This window comes from Poromitra crassiceps (genome assembly GCF_964638095.1).
Source record: "Poromitra crassiceps genome assembly, chromosome: 2".
In the NCBI taxonomy this organism is placed as follows: domain Eukaryota; kingdom Metazoa; phylum Chordata; class Actinopteri; order Beryciformes; family Melamphaidae; genus Poromitra; species Poromitra crassiceps.
This window is the reverse complement of record NC_139624.1, coordinates 97,576,151-97,595,889: the sequence shown is the minus strand read 5'-3', so window position 1 is coordinate 97,595,889 and position 19,739 is coordinate 97,576,151. Positions and strand designations below refer to the sequence as shown.

The following is a 19,739-nucleotide window of genomic DNA, read 5'->3' as shown; positions in this document are numbered from 1 at the left end:
CGCTAAAGCTTACAATGAAATCCCTGCCACATGTAAAAGCCTAAGAACAGCATTGTTTTCGTGGAAAAATGCTTGCCTTTTATACTAGTGGAAAGCTGTTCAGTCATCAGTCACACAAATCAATATTTACCTTGTCACTCATTCCGAATCTGGTCACCATCATTTTTGCAATTTTGGTTGCTCCGTCAAAGTCACTGGACGCTCCTGAAACATACAACAGCAGGGAGAGATTATAACTAAAGCTGTGTTACAAGGAACCTCGGCATGCAGTATATTTCATCATAGACTACAATATTAAATTATCACAATCTTTAACAAGGAATAGAGATTTTGTATCATAAAGCAAAGGTATGACTTGATAGCATTAGAAATATATATATTTTTACTTGATACAATTCTGTCAGAATTCCTTAACACCATATATTTCTTGTTTTAACCTTGATCAAATGTATTTCAAAAACAAATATTTTTATATAACAATACACTTGTGCCTCCACTTTTGTTGTATATCTGTTACGTTGTCCCTGTGGTCTTGTCTATGTGGGCAAAACCACCAGAAAATTAAAGATGCGTATAAGTGAACATAAAAGCTCCATACGCAGGAACGACCGGAATTATCCAGTCGCAGTGCATTTTAATGATGCCAAACATGACATCTCAACCTTACGCTTCTGTGGCATAGAACAGGTCAGCCTACCTCCTAGAGGGGGCGACCATGACGCCCTTTTGAAAAAACGAGAAGCTTTTTGGATTTTCACTCTACAGACTTTGTCACCAAAGGGCTTAAATGACGAATTTCTCTTACAAGTTATGTTGTAATTATCTGTGTGTACATTTTTAATACTTTTTTGTAGCAACCATTTTATTTTTGCTACCATAATATCCTCTGTTTTAACACTTGTCTTTCTTCTTTTGTAGGGACAGATTCTAGGATGTTTTTTCTTCCCTAGTGGCCACCAGAATCCCATGTTCAAGTATTCTGTCTTCCATGTAATACAGGGCTCGACCCTTTTCCTGTTATGATGTTGTTGTTTTTCTTATATTTTGTGTAATTTTGGCCATCACCTGTATATATTGTATTATAGATAAGCCAGGGTGTATGGCCTATTATACAGGGTGTATGGTGTATTTTCTCATATATTTTCAGTCTTCTGGCTTACACCTGCCATTCTCCATCTGGTAATTATCATCAATTATGATGTCAGGATACAATGCTGCGACCCAATTGGTCCACGTATTTGTTTGCCAGCCTATTTAACTGGGTCCCTCCTTCTTCCCTGTAAAATGAATCTGATGAAGGTCTTGATGACCGAAACGTTATTCTTCTTTTGACTTATTAAACTTTTATTTGCATCTGGAGACAGTGTGCGGGAGTTCCTTCTTTCTCACTGTGTCGGGTTTTGCCCTTCTCCGACGCACCTGTCGCGTAGGTGTGCGAAAGCCTTTCCTCTCATATAACAATACTTTAAAAAGTCCTAATCCAGTGTGCCAGAGCATACTGCAATATGTTGAGAACACCTACTTGAAAGATGTAATTACCTAATATTGTGTAGCAGCAAATACACTGCTCACAAGATTATTGTTGTTTTATTATTTTAAATTTTTTAACCATAACTCAAGTTTATCTTTTGCAGCATTTTGGTGCAAGTTATTGTGCAAGTAGCACAATAACAACATTGATTCAAAACTTCAATTAAAACAATTCCTCTTAATGTCACACCAGTGGTGACGTAGTCGTCTCCAAAGATCAGCTCCTCTGCTACTCGACCGCCCATGCTGACATCCATCTGAGCCAGCAGCTGGGCCCGCGTCTCGCTCCAGCGGTCATTCTCTGGGAGCATGGACACCTAAAGAGGCCCGGAGAATACAGATCAGTTTTAGGACGTTGTTACGAACGGTGGCAGAAACTTTGTTGGTAAAGAGTGCTAGTTCTATTGCAAATCCACAACAAATGCTCACATGGCCGAGAGTTGGGCCTCTAGGCATGATCGTGGCCTTGTTGATGGGCATTGCGTCTTTGGTGTAGTAGGCAACGATGGCGTGTCCAGACTCATGGTAAGCTGTGATGGTTTTATTTTTCTTGTCAATTTCAACACTCCTCCTCTCAGGGCCTGGAATGAAAAGGACAAAAGGGACTCAGTGATTATTACCTCTCTTTTTTCTTTTTTACCTTTAACGATGCAGGACTTAATCTACACTAGACGAGAATGGCAGCAGGCTCATAAAAGAACAAAGACCATTGAAACTCCTATCAAAGTAGTGAACTTTCCTACAACAGGCCAGGCTTCAGGTTTGAACCACCAAATTCTGGGAAAACTATAGCTCAGGAAAATACAACGGACACCTGACATGCACTCGTGAGATTCTTGCTGTCCAGAATGTCTCGTAACTCGAGTGTGTGGATCATCTGTCTCGTGTGATGCTCTGTAGGGCAGAGCTATGTGCTGTGTGTATTCATTCACCCATAAGTATCTTGTCCTTGGCGAACTCCAGCTCCTTCATTGTGACCATCTCTTTCTCGTCCACGGCCGCCTTCAGGGCTGCCTGGTTGACCAGGTTCTCCAGCTCTGCCCCGGAGAAACCCACTGTGCCCCGGGCAATGATCCCCGCTTCCACAGCTGGACAAGAACAAAGACAATAGAAGAACAGTTGATTGATAAATGTTAGTCAGTGTTTGAGAGACAATGGTGTCTTTCCCGCAAAAGGAAAAAGAAGCTATTCTCTCAGGTTTGCAGTTCGGAACAGTTTAAAGGTTTTAATTGATAAGGAAAGTATTCTAGTTTCAGAAAAGTGCTGTGCTGCAAAAAGTGAGGATCAAAAGAGAATTGTCTCCTTTAAAAGGCATTATCTGTAGGATGTTCTCATCAATGGATGACAAGGGGAAAATCAGAGGTCAAAAGACACACACACACACACACACACACACACACACACACACACACACACACACACACACACACACACACACACACACTATATTACACAGTAAGACCATAGTAACTAGAAACCTGAGAAGTCTGCTCAATGTTTTCATTTGGGACAATGTGTGGAGTTTCTGTTCAAAAACTTCATCTGGTAGACTAGTGAGGAATTCTTCAAAAGGCACTTGAGAAAATGAGTGCATTAGCTGAAGTGGCTCACAGATACTGAAGTACATGTTACAAATGTTACATTTTAACAGTTCCTTTGGCTGTGATAATTTAAGTGAAAATCATACACACTTCGTTGATTTTGGGTGTATTGTTTCTTCTTCTTCATTGAGACCTACCAGGATCCACTGTGATCTTGGACAGGTACCAGTTGAGAATTTCCGTGCGTCCTTTCACATCCGGACGAGGGACTGTCACCTGCATGTCAAACCTCCCAGGTCTTATCAGAGCACTGAAACACAAAGAAGTAGCAATTCAGACTCAGCCTTTCCTTTTAAACAGCAGGGCATTCAAGCCCTTTCTTGGTGTTTGAGTCATACATCATTTGTACACTGGAGTTAAAATCTTTAACTGTTCTATAACATAATGTCCACTCATTTCAATAGGCTTGCAAACCCACATAAGATTTGATTACAAAGCAATGCAAAATTAAGCTATCATACTTCTTCTGAACCTGTAGCAAACAATAATCTAATGCCTGAAATGGATGCTCTTCCTCAGAATATCCTGAATTATACCATTATACCAGTGAATACTCGATTCTGATTGGCTGCAGGGTGTCCATTATTTTGTGATAATGTACACCTAGCTAAGTAGTTCCAGTCAAATAGTCTGTTCACCATTCATATCAATGTGCCATGGACTCAACAGAGCCATTTGAGCCGTTAAAGACGAGCTGAACCCAAGTGGCGCGAGGCTCAGAGACATATGAGACTGAAAACCATCTGAAAACAAATCTTGCCTGAGATGACAGAGGGTTGAGACTGGTGGGCCATAGGGTGTCTTTTTGATTTGACAATTCTGGGGACTGGATTTGGCGTTGGGCAATCCTGGTGTGTTCTGCCCCCAAAAACGAGTGGGATTCAGCATGTTGTGGCGCTACGCGAGTGGGATCCGCTGAGAACCAGGCAGCCAGGCGGTATTTCGAATCCCACATAGGTTACGCTAAAACCACGCCCTGTGCCCAGCTACGCAGCAGTCAAGCGCCGGGATTGGCCAGGCGCCCATGCTCACGTGAGCCAATGGGATGAGGATTTATTGACAAGCTCCAGGTGCAAATTAACTGAGTTGCTCATTTTTGGGGACTGTGAGCTATAGCTCAAAGCTCAAAATATGAGCTATGAACGTGCTATGAACGTGAACGTTCATTATAATCTGTGTGAGCTGAACTTTGAGCTAGCTCTAGTGAAGTGTGAGCTTGCACAACACTGTTTATATTATTGCATGTTTTTGTAGATTGTTGGGACTTCACTGGCCTGGAACAAACGGCTGGACTGGGGGGAATGAATCTGTGCCAAAAAAAGAAGCTAGGCCTTTGTGCTGTAGCCTATTGTATTTTTAATTTTATATTTTTAATTTGCAAGTTAAAGAGCTGGGCTCCTTTGACGCTTTAACTAAAGCCCTGAATTTTACAATGATTATTATGCTTAAAAATCGATTGTTTTTGGTTTTGGTTGTAATTTGGTTAATACACTAAGGAAGGTATGTGACCATAATTCATTTCAATGTCCGCTCTCAAGAGCAATTCAGTTGGTTAATGAAATCACTGTCCGCTCTCAAGAGCTATTCAGTTGGTTAATGAAATCGCTGGGCTGCGTGCCGTGCAGTGTTTGTGGTGTGGGAGATTCCAGCTGTTAAAAGAAGACAAAAGACTTGCTCCTGGCCAATCCCGGTGCTTGACTGCTGCGTAGGCGGGCACAGGGCGTGGTTTTAGCGTAACCTATGTGGGATTCGAAATAACGCAGCAGCCAGCTGCTTCCGTGTTGACCGGAGAGGAGCAAATGTATGTTAACTCATTCTCCACCAGAGTTTTGAGAATAAGTCACTAGCCACCGCTAGGGTTTTTGATCATTTTCATTAATTTTCCAAGACCCACAGAATATTTTCTTCTATGACTACGTAAAGACTGAATATCCCAAATAGGGGGGCGGCATAGCTAACCTATCGTTCATTTTGTGATAAAAGCACCAAATTTTGCAGATATGTCCATAAATATATTCTGAACAAAACTGGACAATTTTGCAGAAAAAAGGTGCAACAGAACAGGGGCTCCAGATGGAAAGTAGCCTATGGCTAAATCTGTTACAAAGCACCTCTTCCCCTATGGGGTTTAATGTTTTTTTTGTATACGTCCCTGCCAAATAAACTAATACAATAAAATAAAAAAAACTCAAAATGTTATCCATGGACAAGGAGTTCATAGCCTATAGGTCTGGAGCCCAGACCTTCAAAGCCATGCCCACTCTAGGGTTGTGGATTCGGCTGTTCTTGAGTAGATAAGGAAATGAGTTTGAGTTGACTCAGTTTGAATCTCGTAGTTTACACACAGTCAGTTTTTTTTAAATCCGCCATCCGAAAAAAAGATCATCACGCACAGAAATCTTGCACACTGGTCCGATGCATTTTATTATTATGTACACCTAGCTAAGTAGTTCCAGTCAAATAGTCTGTTCACCATTCATATCAATGTGCCATGGACTGGGTTCGTCGTTCTATTCGCAATACGAAACAAATAGTCCTCTCCTGTATCCACATTACAACGTGACTGACAGATAGCAGCAGCAGCTGATCTGCAGCAGGCAGCGGTGATGTGGACTGCAGCTGGTCGGGGAATGTAACCTGGACACAGGGCTCGATAGTAGCCTACCTTCACTTCACCAAGTGTTGCGCTGTGGCCGGGGAGAGAGGGGCCGGTGAGGTGAAGCGAGCCACTCAGACTGGAGTGGACTCCAGGGACTCGGCAACGTACCCTGCCCCTCCGCGGCTTATTTTCAACTTGCATGAGTGTGACAAACTGTAAAATTTCCACAATGAGGAGGACATGCTGGCGTGTGTTTCCTTTTGGCTGCTTGGGGTGCGCGCATGTCACGTGAATGCGTGCATCGTGCAGCTGCAGGTAATTGACCAAACAAAAAAAGGGGAAAGCCGACCGATCGGTGCATCCCTAAAAGTAATTGGTCACTTCATTATATTATGTGTACATTATAGGCCTATTAGTGGGGCTATTCATGTTCATTTAGTGATAAAAGTGCCAAATTTGGCACAGAAATAGTTTAATATATGTAGAAGACATCTGGATATTGGGGCATTGCAGATTGGCATTTTGATTACCATTTTCCAAAATGGCCACCAGCCGTTATAGGCATAGAACACTTTGGTCAGCCCCAAGCTGCTGTTTCCATGTTTTATGCACCTCAAATATTATTTACATACAAGTTAAAGTGAAACATATGTTTTGTAAGCATTTGGATTTTGTAAGCCACTCACAGTATTTCAACAATCAGGGTCATCTCCTGTGAAACAATGTGTTAATGTAAAACATGTTTTCTGATGACCATTTTCCAAAATGGTCTACACTTTGGTCACCGCCAAGCTGCCGTTTCCATGTTTTCAGGACCACAAATATTATTTACATACAAGTTCAAGTGAAACATGTTTTATTAAAACGTACAGCAATACTAAACTGGTGATATTGTCGCTACATGTTATAGTGATACCTGGAGTAAACCGTAGCAGTAGTGAGTTCAGGTACGGATTGAAACAACTGAACTGAAGCCATTAACTATGCTACTTAAGTTACTTGAAATAATATTGTAATTGGCTTGCTGTATACTATTTGAACCATTCTTTGAACACATATTGATCATCTTTATCTTCATAAAGTGAACCATGACTTCATATGTGAAGAAATGGCTTGGTGTCCCACGCTGTCTGACCAACATCGGCCTCTATGGAAAAGGGGTCCTTGAACTACCTATCACGAGCCTCACCGAAGAGTACAAGTGTTCTAAAGTAAAACTCCAGATGACTTTGAAGGATTCCAGAGACCAGACCATCAGCAATGCTGCACCACCCGTTAACTGGACGGAAATGGACACCATCCGACGCGGTGCTGCGTGCTAAGTCAGCCCTGAGGCACAACGACATTGTGGGGCATGTCCAGCTGGGAAGAGGAGGCTTTGGCCTTGCAGCAAGTAAACCAACTTTGCGTAAGGCCTCAACATCAGAGAGGAGGAAAATGGTGGTCGAGGAGGTGCGCCGTCAGGAGGAGGCTGAAAGAAGCGCGAAGGCTGTCTCTCTTGCCAAGCAGGGACAATGGATGAGGTGGGAAGGCCTGGAGAGGAGAAAGCTCAACTGGAGGGAGCTCTGGGAAATGGAGGCAAGCAACATCAGCTTCATCATCAGAGCTACCTATGATGTGCTCCCATCTCCAAAAAACCTCCACCAGTGGTATGGCGAGGACCCAACCTGTGCCCTCTGCCCAATTCCAGCGACTCTCAAACACATCTTGACCGGTTGTAAGACCAGCCTCATACAAGGCCGCTACACCTGGAGGCACAACCAGGTCCTCAAGAGTCTGGCAGCAGCTCTTGAGAGCAAGAGGAATACCACCAACTCCTTGCCCCTGAGAGCAACCAATTCCATCATGGCACCAACATTCATCCGAGAGGGAGAGAAAAAGTCCAACCATCCTCCTACGAAACCAGAAGCCGCACAGCTAGCCAGGGCCCGGGATTGGAAGATGCTAGTTGATATTGGCCAGCAACTAATCTTTCCACCTGAGCTTGCAGCCACCACCCCTTAGGCCAGACTTGGTACTCTGGTCCCCTTCACTGAAGTCGGTTTACATCATAGAGCTCACAGTCCCGTGGGAGAATTCAGCTGAAGAGGCCTATGAGCGCAAGAAACTGCGCTACACAGAACTGGCAGCAGACGCTCAACACCGAGGATGGAATGCAAAAGTCTATCCGGTTGAAGTGGGATGCAGAGGTTTTGTGGCTTCTTCCACCATCAGGCTGCTGAAAGACCTTGGCATCCATGGACAGGCTCTGCAGCAGACAATTAGATCAGTCTCTGAAGTGGCCGAAAGAAGCAGCCAGTGGATATGGATCAAGCAGAAAGAAGCAGCCAGTGGATATGGATCAAGCAGAAAGAAGCAGCCAGTGGATATGGATCAAGCAGAAAGAAGCAGCCAGTGGATATGGATCAAGCAGAAAGAAGCAGCCAGTGGATATGGATCAAGCAGAAAGAAGCAGCCAGTGGATATGGATCAAGCAGAAAGAAGCAGCCAGTGGATATGGATCAAGCGGAAGGACCCTTGCTGGGCTCAAAGAATGTCAACATGACCCGCTCACTAATCCCACCCTACCCCAGCCCCCACTTGAGAACCCAGGTCAGAACCCTCCAGGAGGAGGGTGAACAAGGTATGCGGTCAGCTCTAGACTTGACTCAGGGAAGAGGACGCCCCTGCCTTGCATAGTCCCGTGGGCTGCGCCATTTAAACAACCAGGCAATTCTCATGATTGGGCATGATGGGACACAAGCTCAGGCTTGATCACCCTGTAGCGGGCCACCTTAGATGAGGGTGTCTAGTGTTGAAAGGCCGAAACACCCCATGATTCAAAGGTACACTACTGATGATGTGTCCCGAAATTTACATCCTTCCGATGTCTGAGATACAGCTCCCATGCCACTCTCAACATCAAGGCAAACCTCATGTGTGTACCATCCATTGGCACAACGGACAGTATAACATCACGTCCCGTGTTTCATGATTCTATCATGGCAAGACACTTGCCATGGACCATGGTATGGCACTTTGAGAGATCTTGCAGTCAGCTAGCACATTCTCCCTCACAGAAGCAGAGGCCTGTGCACTGAAGTGCAGCCTTCTTGTACTTGCAACGCTTTCTGCAACCACTCTTGCAGCCACAAGAGATCAGCTCGTAGCAGGATAACGCCCCAATATCCAGGTGTCTTCATATTAAGCTATTTCTGTGCCAAATTTGGCACATTTATGGACTTTGTAAAAGTCCATATAATTTTGAATGAGTATTTTTATTTGGTTCTCAGGCTTACTAGGATCTATATTATGTCTGGTATTGCATGTGGGTCCAATGGGATAGGAAATGGTGACAAACCGCTGGTCTCCATTTAAAAAAATGCGTGCCACTGCCACCAGGGGGCAAATTTGTGATGGCCCAATATCCAGTTTTGTTCAGAGTATATAAACACATCTGTAAAATTTGGTGCTTCTATTACAAAATGAACGATTGGTCTCATATGTTGAGCTATACGGCTGGCAGCCATTTTGGAAAATGGTCATAAAAATGCCAATCTGCAATGCCCCAATATCCAGATGTCTTCTACATATATTAAGCTATTCCTGTGCCACATGTGGCACTTTGATCACAAAATGAACAATAGCCACACTAATATAGGCCTATAATGTACACACATAATATAATGAAATGACCAATTACTTTGTAAAAGTCCATATAATTTTGAATGTCTATTTTTATTTGGTTCTCAGGCTTACTAGGATCTATATTATGTCTGGTATTGCATGTGGGTCCAATGGGATAAGAAATATTGACAAATCGATGGTGGCCATTTTGAAAAATGTCTGCCACGGCCACCAGGGGGCAAATTTGCGATGCCCCAATATCCAGTTTTGTTGTCTTCACTAACAAGCCGGGAGAAATAACCCAAAATAACAGCTGTAAGTAAGAGTAATCCAGCGCCGCGGCTCTGTGCAGGCGTTTAGCGGAGGAATACGGTAGTTCTACGGTTGGGAGGAAATAGTGCCGAATGAGAGGGCTGTTTGACGGTAAAGTAAAGCGCTGAAAATTGTCAAAATAGAGCGTGCATGTACACTGATATTGATTTGTTTAGGTGGGCGTTGTTTTAGGTGGCTAAATTACTGTACTAGAGAAACAGAGCTGTGGAGGCTGTCTGTGGAGTGCCGGGTCTCGATAAACGGTGCGCTCAGCGTCCAGAACACTGTACCTACCGGTATTTTAGTTAGTGTATCGAACTAGCTGGTAGGACCCCACTTCAAACAAACCAAACTATCCCTTTAAAGTCCCAATCAGTAACTTCAGCTTTTTAGTCATTGAAGATGGTACAGTGACTTGTAACAGGGAGAATGTCACCTCTATTGGTCAGTGGTCACACACCACCCTCCAAAGGCCTCCTGGGACTAAGCATTTTTGTGCCAGCGTCCGCATTGTGCGGCATACCGTGCATGCGCTGTACAGCGGAAGCACTGTGTTCAGGAAAACAGGACATAACTCGGTGTGGATTTGCTCCGAAAATGACATTTCACGTAACTATGGATTATTATTTCATCACGTGGTGAGTACCCGATGTCACAACATGTACATAGCGTCATAGAGCTTTCTGGCACTGTGTTTTGTTGACTTTGAACGGCGATATCGACCCCGATGCTATTGCACCCAGAGGGCGCAGTTTTCCCAATAGCAAAACTTGGAAAAGTTGCTGAATGGGGCTTTAAATCCACAAAGCACTATTTTTGGCAATTATTCCACTGTATCCTGCCAAGGTGGAAAACAACAGGCTTGGATGAAGGCCTATGGAAAACAGTATTCATCTCAAATGTAAACATACTTATCCAAAGCTTCTGCAAAGTTTGTAGCACCAACAACGATGACACCTTCATTTGGTTTAAACCTGTAAAATAAAAAAAAGGTTATGGTCCTTCCAGCAATATTACATCATATCTATGATATGCAGATTAAACATTTCCTGTTGTTTGTGTTCTAAGGAAAAACATATATATAATATATAAAGGAAAAATATATATATCTATTTTTTTTTTTACATTTCCTTATTTGCCATTACTGTAGTTATCGTACGTTATAGGAGGGAGAAGGCGGATACATGTTTATTGACAATGACAGAAGACTAACCCATCCATTTCAGCAAGCAGCTGGTTGATGGTTTGTCGGGAGTAAGGATGCATAGGAGACTCAATCCTCTTTCCACCAACGCTGTCCAACTCATCAATGAAGATTACACAAGGAGCATTAGCTTTTGCCTCTTCTGCAAACAAACGACAGAGAACAGTGTGGAAAGGTAAAAGCAACACGGTTGAAAACTGTACAGTCTTTCAATTAAATGTGATTTTACAAGCGAGACCGAATCTGGGATCATTCAAATTCTTATTTTCAACAGCCCACAGCTGTTGCCTCAAACTCACTGAAGAGGTTCCTGATTCGGCTTGCACCAACACCCACAAACATCTCATCGAACTCTGATCCGGAGGCATAGTAGAAAGGCACGTCAGCCTCTCCAGCCACGGCACGGGCCAAAAGAGTCTTTCCTGTTCCTGGGGGGCCAATCAGGAGAATCCCTGAGAGAATGAAAGAGAAAACAGATTAGGTTAAGATGACAGAACACTAAAAACTTCGGTAGAGGTGGAAGCAGAAAGGGAAGAAAATAATAAAAAAGGAGAAATTAAGACTATACTACCTTTAGGTAACTTTCCACCCAGAACGGTGAACTTTTGGGGGTTCTTGAGAAACTCGACAACTTCTTGAAGTTCATTCTTGGCCTCCTCCACTCCTTTCACGTGGTCAAATGTCACGTTCTTCATCTGGATGGGGTCTACCGCTGAGTCAAGACCAGATGTGGTGCGGAACCTCACTGCGGAACCCCAAAACAACCCGTTCAGCACAATAACTCCTGAGAGACTTGACATTTCTTTAAAATATCTCATGATGACAGAGGATACAGTTGTTGATTACTGCCTATCCACCTTATTTTTGAATGTCCCACTGTACAAATAATTGTGGGTACAAGTTCCAGTTTAACGTGACTTGTTGTTGCAGCTTGCCATTTCCTTTGTTATACTCTGGCTGCAGACCTGAATTATAAACCGGAAACTGGAGTACGTTATAAAAGTTACAAACAACTAACCAACGCTGGGGGTCCGTATGGAAACAGTGTTACTCGAAATGGTTAAAAGTAGGGATGTCCGATATTATCGGCCTACCGATATTATCGGACGATATTAGCATAAAAAATTCCTATCGGAAAATATCGGTATCGGTTTTCATGCCGATAATTTTTATTTTTATTTATTTTTTTATACAGGGGGAGTCTCACTGAGAGCAATGCTCTCTTTTTCAGGAGTGCCCTGTTCACATTCACGCACACATTCATACCTGGAAGCTGACCAGTACAACCACAGTCTACTCTGTTGGCCACTGAGCGGCTCCACTGGAGCGGTTGGGGATAAGGGCCTTGCTCAAGGGCACCTCAGTGGTGGTAATGAGGGAGGGGCAAGCGCTGCCTTTTCACTTTCCCCACCCAGATTTATCCTGCCGGGCCTGGGGATTGAACCGACGACCTTCTGGTCATAAGCTCGCTTCTCTAACCGTTGGGCGACCACTGCCCCAATAACACTTACAACTTTAACACAACATGCATATTATATATTAAACTATTCAGCTACATTAACCCATTGATACCGGATGCAGCATTTGCGTGTATATCCCTTTAACACCGACGGCAACGGGCGTGTCATTTTACCTTTCATGCCGGCTGCGACGCAGAAGCGTAGTACGTGTATATCACTGTTTCAAGACATGTGACCAATTACATGCATCATGATTTGCTGAAATAGACGTGGCGGAGGTGAAATGCATTGTGGGTTTTGTAGTTTTTTATTTTTATTGTTGCCTCGACCGTGTGGACAGTTTTTCAAAGCTCGAACTACACATAAAATCAAGGAAGCGCCGGTCCAGCAATACTTCCCATTAAACTTTAGGATGAAATTAATGCTGCTGACCTAATTTCAGATTTATTTATCTCATGTTCCAATCTGCAATAGCCTCAAGGTTTTACTGCACGTTGTTCTGCTGCACGGTGGCAATTCTGCATGGCCGCGTCTCAGACAGTAAGCTAAGTGAATGCTAACGCTGATGAACTGAACGGAGTATAACTTACTTTGAGGACGAAGACATCAATGAATAAGAAGATTCCACACCCAGATTATGATGTGACTGTTGACACGCTAGCCAAGGCTCATTGGGTGAGTGACTTTTGGCGAATTTGCCGTATTTCAAGACGACTGTAAAACAGAGGTCGCTAATGTTTTAACGTTAACGTTAGGCTGCAGTAATTGTCAAGGGTTCAACAAAACCTATTTCCTCAGCTTCTATAGTAGCTATCAACATGAAATAAAAAGCATTTGAGAGCTTAACCCCGTGGCTTTTTAGTTGGAAGGGTTACATTTGCCGTAATCTTGATTAACATTTCTTAAAATGCGTTAGAATCTTTATTTTTATTTTTGGGGGTTAAAAAAAAAAAAAAAAAAATTAACGTTAGGGCAAATATAATACGAAAAGCCAAAGGGTTAAGCTCTCAAATGCTTTTTATTTTATGTTTATATGTGCTATAGAGCCTGAGATATGAAGGTTTTAGTGAACGCCGACCGCTCTGGCAACTTCTCCGAAAAAGGCCGGTTTACAGGGGCTGTTTACAAACGTGCAGTAGGTTTAGAGGGCCACTCTAGAGAAGGCGCGCCGGTATCAATGGGTTAAGCTACATTATGTAACTTGTTACCTGAAATTTTGGTGAAAAAAAAGCCTGCTTATATCGGTATCGGTTGATATCGGTATCGGAAATTAAGAGTTGGACATTATCGGATATCGGTAAAAAAGCCAATATCGAACATCCCTAGTTAAAAGTTAAATCAATTTGGTCATTTAGTGGCATTTTACTGCCATGTAACATAGCTAGCTAGCCGCTAACATTGGCCACAGTAGGCTGCACACTGTGCTCTTAAAGGGATATTTATCGACGAGATTTTTGCCAAGCTGGACCTGATTACTCCGTTCGCCCAGACGGGTGTCAAGCTGTCAGCAACAAGGCTGGGAGGATCACACCGGAAGAAAAACGCATAGGCATCATGGCTGCTAGAAATAAGGTGGATAGTACCATTTGTAAATATGGAGATCCAAATGCGCACCACTGCTTTATCACTTTGAGTCCCAGCACACGGGCATGAAAACATAAATAGTTGATAGATAATTGCATTTTTATGAGCAGCATAAACAACCAATCCTACATGCACACCATATGAGAAATGAGTTTCATTATCTGAGCTATAAAACAGCCTAATAGTACATCAAAGAAATACTGGATCATCTTTGCGCCCCTAAAACAGCCTCCTATGAAACACTCACTGGTGAAGCTTTGCTCTATTTGAAGTGTGCGTGTAGGGTTTTGGGGTTGATTTTCAAGCATAGGAATGAATGAAAACTAACAAAATAGTATCAGAAAAGGAGCCTTTACCAGATAGAAAAGGGGTTCTCGACAGACCATAGACGCCGACAAGGAGGAGAACCAACAGGATCAATCTGGTCCTTCTCAACGAGTCTGTCAGGACAAGGCGGAGACAAGGATATTATGAGAGACCTTCATATCTATCACAAGATTTCTCTGTAATTTCACTCAGTGCTGCCACCCAATGAAAACTTGGTGCAACTGCTGATGGTATTAGTTAACAACCAGTGGCTTTCCTCTGATGACGCAGAAGTGAACTGAAAAGCTGTTGTTCCTCGAATGGCCACATGAGGTCGGGAGCAATAGGCATTCCCCCATGTTAAAATGCCCAACTTTGTAACATGATTAAACATCTTTCCAGGCAGGGGCAAAACACGGTTTTGGTCTATATACCGGTAGCTAATTTCACCTTTTCATAACAACTGTAGGGGGGTCTTTTTTTAAGATTATTTTTTGGGCATTTCGCCTTTATTTATTTTTATATAGGACAGTAGGCAGACAGCAAAGGTGGGGAGAGAGAAAGGGGATGACATGCAGCAAAGGACCGCAGGTCGGATTCGAACCCGGGTCGGCCGCGCAAAGGGCCGAGCCTTCGTGGTATGCGTGATACCAGGTGAGCTACGGGGGGGTCATTTTTTATATAACTCACCCGTTTGGAGTAAAATAGATGATAGAAAAGGGGGTGATTGACAGATCGCCTGTCCAGTGATCGCGCATCTTGCCGATCACGGACCAATAGCAGGCGGAGCTGCGGCTCTGGGAAACCCCCATCTCACGTGAGGTGTGCAAGGAGTTAACCCATTCAGTGCCACTCTGCTGACAAAAACTCAAGATGGCGACGGCCAACGTTTCAACTCCAAACGAGAGACCAAGATCAATGGGATAGCTCTGTCCATATTATTCAGGTCAGTGTTAACAACCATGGCTACTAAGGCTTATGGGGAAATAGACTACAAATGAGTCCTATGGTTTTTATATGGTTTCTATCTAGATCAAAGTGCAGTGCCACATGCCTTGTGTCCTCTGAGTGAAGGCCTGCGACCTCATGAAGCCCTCGGTGAAACCCGTCTTGAAGGACTCCTGCTGGTTCTCCGGAAGGTTCTTCTGTTTTACCACTTGGTCCAGTGACTGCACCTCTGGTCCCTTTTCCCTCATCAGCAATCCCTGTGAGTGAAAGAAAGACTGGAGTAAACACATGGTCCAAGTAGGACAGGACACAGACTGTTTTGCCCAATGGCCACAATGGTTGGTGGATTCCAAAATTCTGCCATTTTCACTTCTTTATCACCATACTTCATTTTTGGAATACAAAGTAACCTCCAAATAATGGCTGGTTATGTGCCAAAAGTGGCTAGCAAAGTACACACAATTTACGAGTCCAAGCAGTATTCGGCTGATGTTTGATAACAATTACTAGAGAAAGTCCAAAAGGGCCAAGAGGGTGACAGAAAACGGTGACAGTGGGAGACAGATAGAGGATAGAGAGACAGAGGCTCAAAATCTGAGTTGAAAATACACAAATGAGGTCATACTTCAAGCAAACACAAATGTTCAGTGAAAATAAAATTGCACTAACCCACCTAGGGCAAACTCCAAACGTGTATCTACATACTACTTGTGGGCTTGTAGTAAACCCCTGTTAAAACCCTCAATGCTACAGTTTCATAAAATACCAGAGGATAAACCATTTCACATTGGCAGAGAGCAACCAGTGTGTCGACTTCATTGGAGGGGATGTGGTTCTCCAAGTGGGCTCCGGGGACCCCCAGCGGTCCTTGAGGGGGGTTCCAGGGGGTCCCCAGCAAAAAAGAACCGGGAAGGGGGGGATTATTTTCACTATAATTCCATCCATAAGTAACACAATGACAGAATGTACTATTTTGGTCATGGACATCCTACACTTTCGGCAATAAAACATCTAAAAGCAAAGATCTTATCATATGGGGGACTGTAGGTCAAAATCTTATCAAATGGGGGTCCGTGGTCTAATTGTGTCAGTTTAGAGGTCCTCGATGTGAAAACGTTTGAGAACCAAATACTAACCTTGATGAAGTTTGGAGTGTAGGCCTCAGTCTCCACTGGACTATCATATCCAGACCGCACTCGTCTAGTCTTTGTCCGGAATGTCTTGAAACCCCGATTCTGGACCCATACTAAAAGGAAAAAACAAGTGGCAAAAGGAAAATATGAAATGGTGTCCTAAATTGTAAGCCTCACATACTCGTTACTCATGAAAATAACTCACTTAGGTTAAGTACTCATATTCAGTTTCTTACCAGGCAAGAATTGTAGCTCTGAGCAAACTTCTTTTAGAGGACTGTGGTATTGTCTGTGGAATATTGGTGAGCCAAAACCCCCCAACCTTCTGTGTGAAAACCCTGTGAAACAAATTCATATTGTTAAATTCTACATAATGTGCAAATACTCAAAAGTCTAGTATGATCTATAAGAGAGTATGTGCAACATTATGAAATGAACACAGGATGGCAAAGAAGTCCAATTAGCCCTGCTCAGGGCAAAGAATGAACAGGATCAAAACAGCAGGATACTAGAGTTCAACTCAATAGCAGCCTGTTTGATAGAGGCTCTGGTCTGTCCACATTTTGACAGAAAACACTAAAGCGGGAATGGCAGGAAAATGTCCAGCCCGTCGGACTGAGCAGCTCACCATGCTTGTTCTGGTAGAAGGACTGAGCAGCTCACCATGCTTGTTCTGGTAGAAGGACTGAGCAGCTCACCATGCTTGTTCTGGTAGAAGGACTGAGCAGCTCACCATGCTTGTTCTGGTAGAAGGAGTGTGCAGAAACATGAGACGTCCTCCATGATGAGGCAGCAGCAGGAGGCTCTTCTGGTCCCTGTGTCGGCAGTAACCTGCTGAGCAGCTCATCTAGCTGACCCATCCCCATGTCGGACAGGCCCAAGTCCCTCAAGCTCACACTGGGCTGTGGAGACAGAACAGCAACAGCGAGGATACAGCAGTCATTACAATACATACCTCTGTGCAACAATTGTTTAGGTAAGAAGCTTTTCAGAACAGTCAGTAGATGTTATTAGACATTAGGGGTGTCAAAATGTATCATTTAATGGATGCATCGCGATGCGGACGTCTGAATCGAATCGTTGACAGATGAATCGTTTATGTTTAAATTTATGTTGACATTCAGATTTTAAAGCACTTTCTAAGTAAAAAAGGGACTTGATATTTATCTGACTGCTTGTATTAATTGATGAAAAAGTAGCCATGTGCAGTAATAATCTAGAAAATTGAGAGTGATACTTGGAGCTGCAACACTTGGAGCTGTATCGAGATGCATTGTGATGCATCGTGGAATCGAATCGAAGACACTGACAGATGAATCATAATCGAATCAAATCAAATTGTGAGGCAAGTGAAGATTAACAGCCCTATTAGACCTCTCTCTTGCTGTCCGATAGATAGATAGATAGATAGATAGATATTGACATGCTTTATTACCACCACAGAATGAGAGTGGCCTATTCTTTATATAGCATATACCATAACATAGCATGCAAGCATATAATTTGACTGAAATAGCCCCCAATAGGCTCTCATTCCAATCACGCACACTATACATAATTGAATATGCATAGACTAACATGCCAAAATTAATTTGTGCTATTAATATTTACGATCATAAAGCTGCTGGTTCAATATGAGTAAAGCTTACGACTAGTTATAGATGAAAGGATCTGCAGATAGGCTACTGATGAAAACAAACAAAAAAACGTAACTAGCAGTGCTCAGTGGAAGTTTTGGAGAAGTACTAGTAATGGCGAGAAATAGAAAGCACATTTAAAGCGTAGTGCTCACATGTAATTGGTGATGGCTTGCTTTGAGCAGAAGAACATTTTCTTATTTTCCATGGAAAACAACAAGTTCAAGTGATCTGTGCAGCTATCGTTTATGCATAGATTCTTGACTTTTAGTGTGTTTTCACACGTGCATTATTTTGTACGGTTCAATCAAACCTTTGAGAGTTGGAGCTCTAATGGTGGTGATCCATCAGATGCCTTCTGGTAGTGAGATGGGCGAGCGAGCGTCAGGGCAGGCGCTCCTCAGTTGCATAAAGTCATTCTCAATCTACTTTATGCAAATGAGGTGCGTGGAGCGCAGCTCGTCGCCTCCCGAAACACATCTTTTAAGGCCGTTACCATAGGCCGTTACACACCAAGAGCGATGCGAATATACAGCGATGCGATGAAATTGCGATGCGAGTTTTGACCCACCTGTCAATCACAGCAACAGATGTCGAAAAATCGACCTTGGTTCGAAAAAATAAACACCGCAATAACGCTCAGCGAAACTTCGCCATTGGTATGCACGGTTGCATTGACTGATATAGGTTTGGAAAATATGGACGTGCGAATTAATCGCACAAAAAATACGCTCCCGATGTGTAAGGACCTTTAATCTAGCCGTTGTAAACCCAAAACAAAGGCACAGGGAGACATGGCGACGTTAATGTAGGCATCAAATGTTTTCAGAAAACATTTCACTGGGCCATTTTCGTATTTGAAGAGAAAGTTTGAAACGAGCCGCCATGTTTTACCAACACTTCAAACCGGGGAAGGACAGCCCACGAGTGAAAGCGTTCGTCCAATTCGTTCAATGTTGTTGGCATCAGTCCAAGAGGCATGCCCATTGCCCACAGGCGTGCAATGCTGGGAAGCGGTGCGAGCGATCAGGCGTCAATGATGCCTCTGTGGATCACTAGCTTAACCCCATTATTTTGTTTTGTTTGAGGAGGTAGGACCAAGCTAATCAAACTTGTGTGCAAACAACCAGAGTCCAGACACAAGTGTTTGTCAATAACCAACCAGAGTCCAGACACAAGTGTTTGTCAATAACCAACCAGAGTCCAGACACAAGTGTTTGTCAATAACCAACCAGAGTCCAGACACAAGTGTTTGTCAATAACCAGAGTCCAGACACAAGTGTTTGTCAATAACCAACCAGAGTCCAGACACAAGTGTTTGTCAATAACCAGAGTCCAGACACAAGTGTTTGTCAATAACCAGAGTCCAGACACAAGTGTTTGTCAATAACCAGAGTCCAGACACAAGTGTTTGTCAATAACCAGAGTCCAGACACAAGTGTTTGTCAATAACCAACCAGAGTCCAGACACAAGTGTTTGTCAATAACCCAGAGTCCAGACACAAGTGTTTGTCAATAACCCAGAGTCCAGACACAAGTGTTTGTCAATAACCAACCAGAGTCCAGACACAAGTGTTTGTCAATAACCCAGAGTCCAGACACAAGTGTTTGTCAATAACCAACCAGAGTCCAGACACAAGTGTTTGTCAATAACCCAGAGTCCAGACACAAGTGTTTGTCAATAACCAACCAGAGTCCAGACACAAGTGTTTGTCAATAACCAACCAGAGTCCAGACACAAGTGTTTGTCAATAACCAACCAGAGTCCAGACACAAGTGTTTGTCAATAACCAGAGTCCAGACACAAGTGTTTGTCAAT

The 19,739-nt window shown here is 43.3% G+C and overlaps 1 protein-coding gene across 1 annotated transcript in view; it reads right to left on the bottom strand.

Moving 5' to 3' along the window:
* yme1l1a (YME1-like 1a) overlaps positions 1-19,739 on the bottom strand; it is a 29,596-nt gene that overhangs the window by 3,891 nt on the left and 5,966 nt on the right. Inside the window, exons 3-16 of the mRNA XM_083650697.1 lie at positions 17,017-17,185; positions 16,520-16,621; positions 16,287-16,396; positions 15,257-15,407; positions 14,253-14,336; positions 11,424-11,597; positions 11,152-11,304; positions 10,862-10,994; positions 10,560-10,622; positions 3,269-3,381; positions 2,463-2,618; positions 1,960-2,111; positions 1,721-1,847; positions 131-204 (exon numbers count right to left, since the gene is read on the bottom strand). Coding sequence (XP_083506823.1) covers positions 131-204; positions 1,721-1,847; positions 1,960-2,111; positions 2,463-2,618; positions 3,269-3,381; positions 10,560-10,622; positions 10,862-10,994; positions 11,152-11,304; positions 11,424-11,597; positions 14,253-14,336; positions 15,257-15,407; positions 16,287-16,396; positions 16,520-16,621; positions 17,017-17,185 — 1,761 coding nt within the window. The remainder of the gene's footprint in view (positions 1-130; positions 205-1,720; positions 1,848-1,959; positions 2,112-2,462; positions 2,619-3,268; positions 3,382-10,559; positions 10,623-10,861; positions 10,995-11,151; positions 11,305-11,423; positions 11,598-14,252; positions 14,337-15,256; positions 15,408-16,286; positions 16,397-16,519; positions 16,622-17,016; positions 17,186-19,739) is intronic.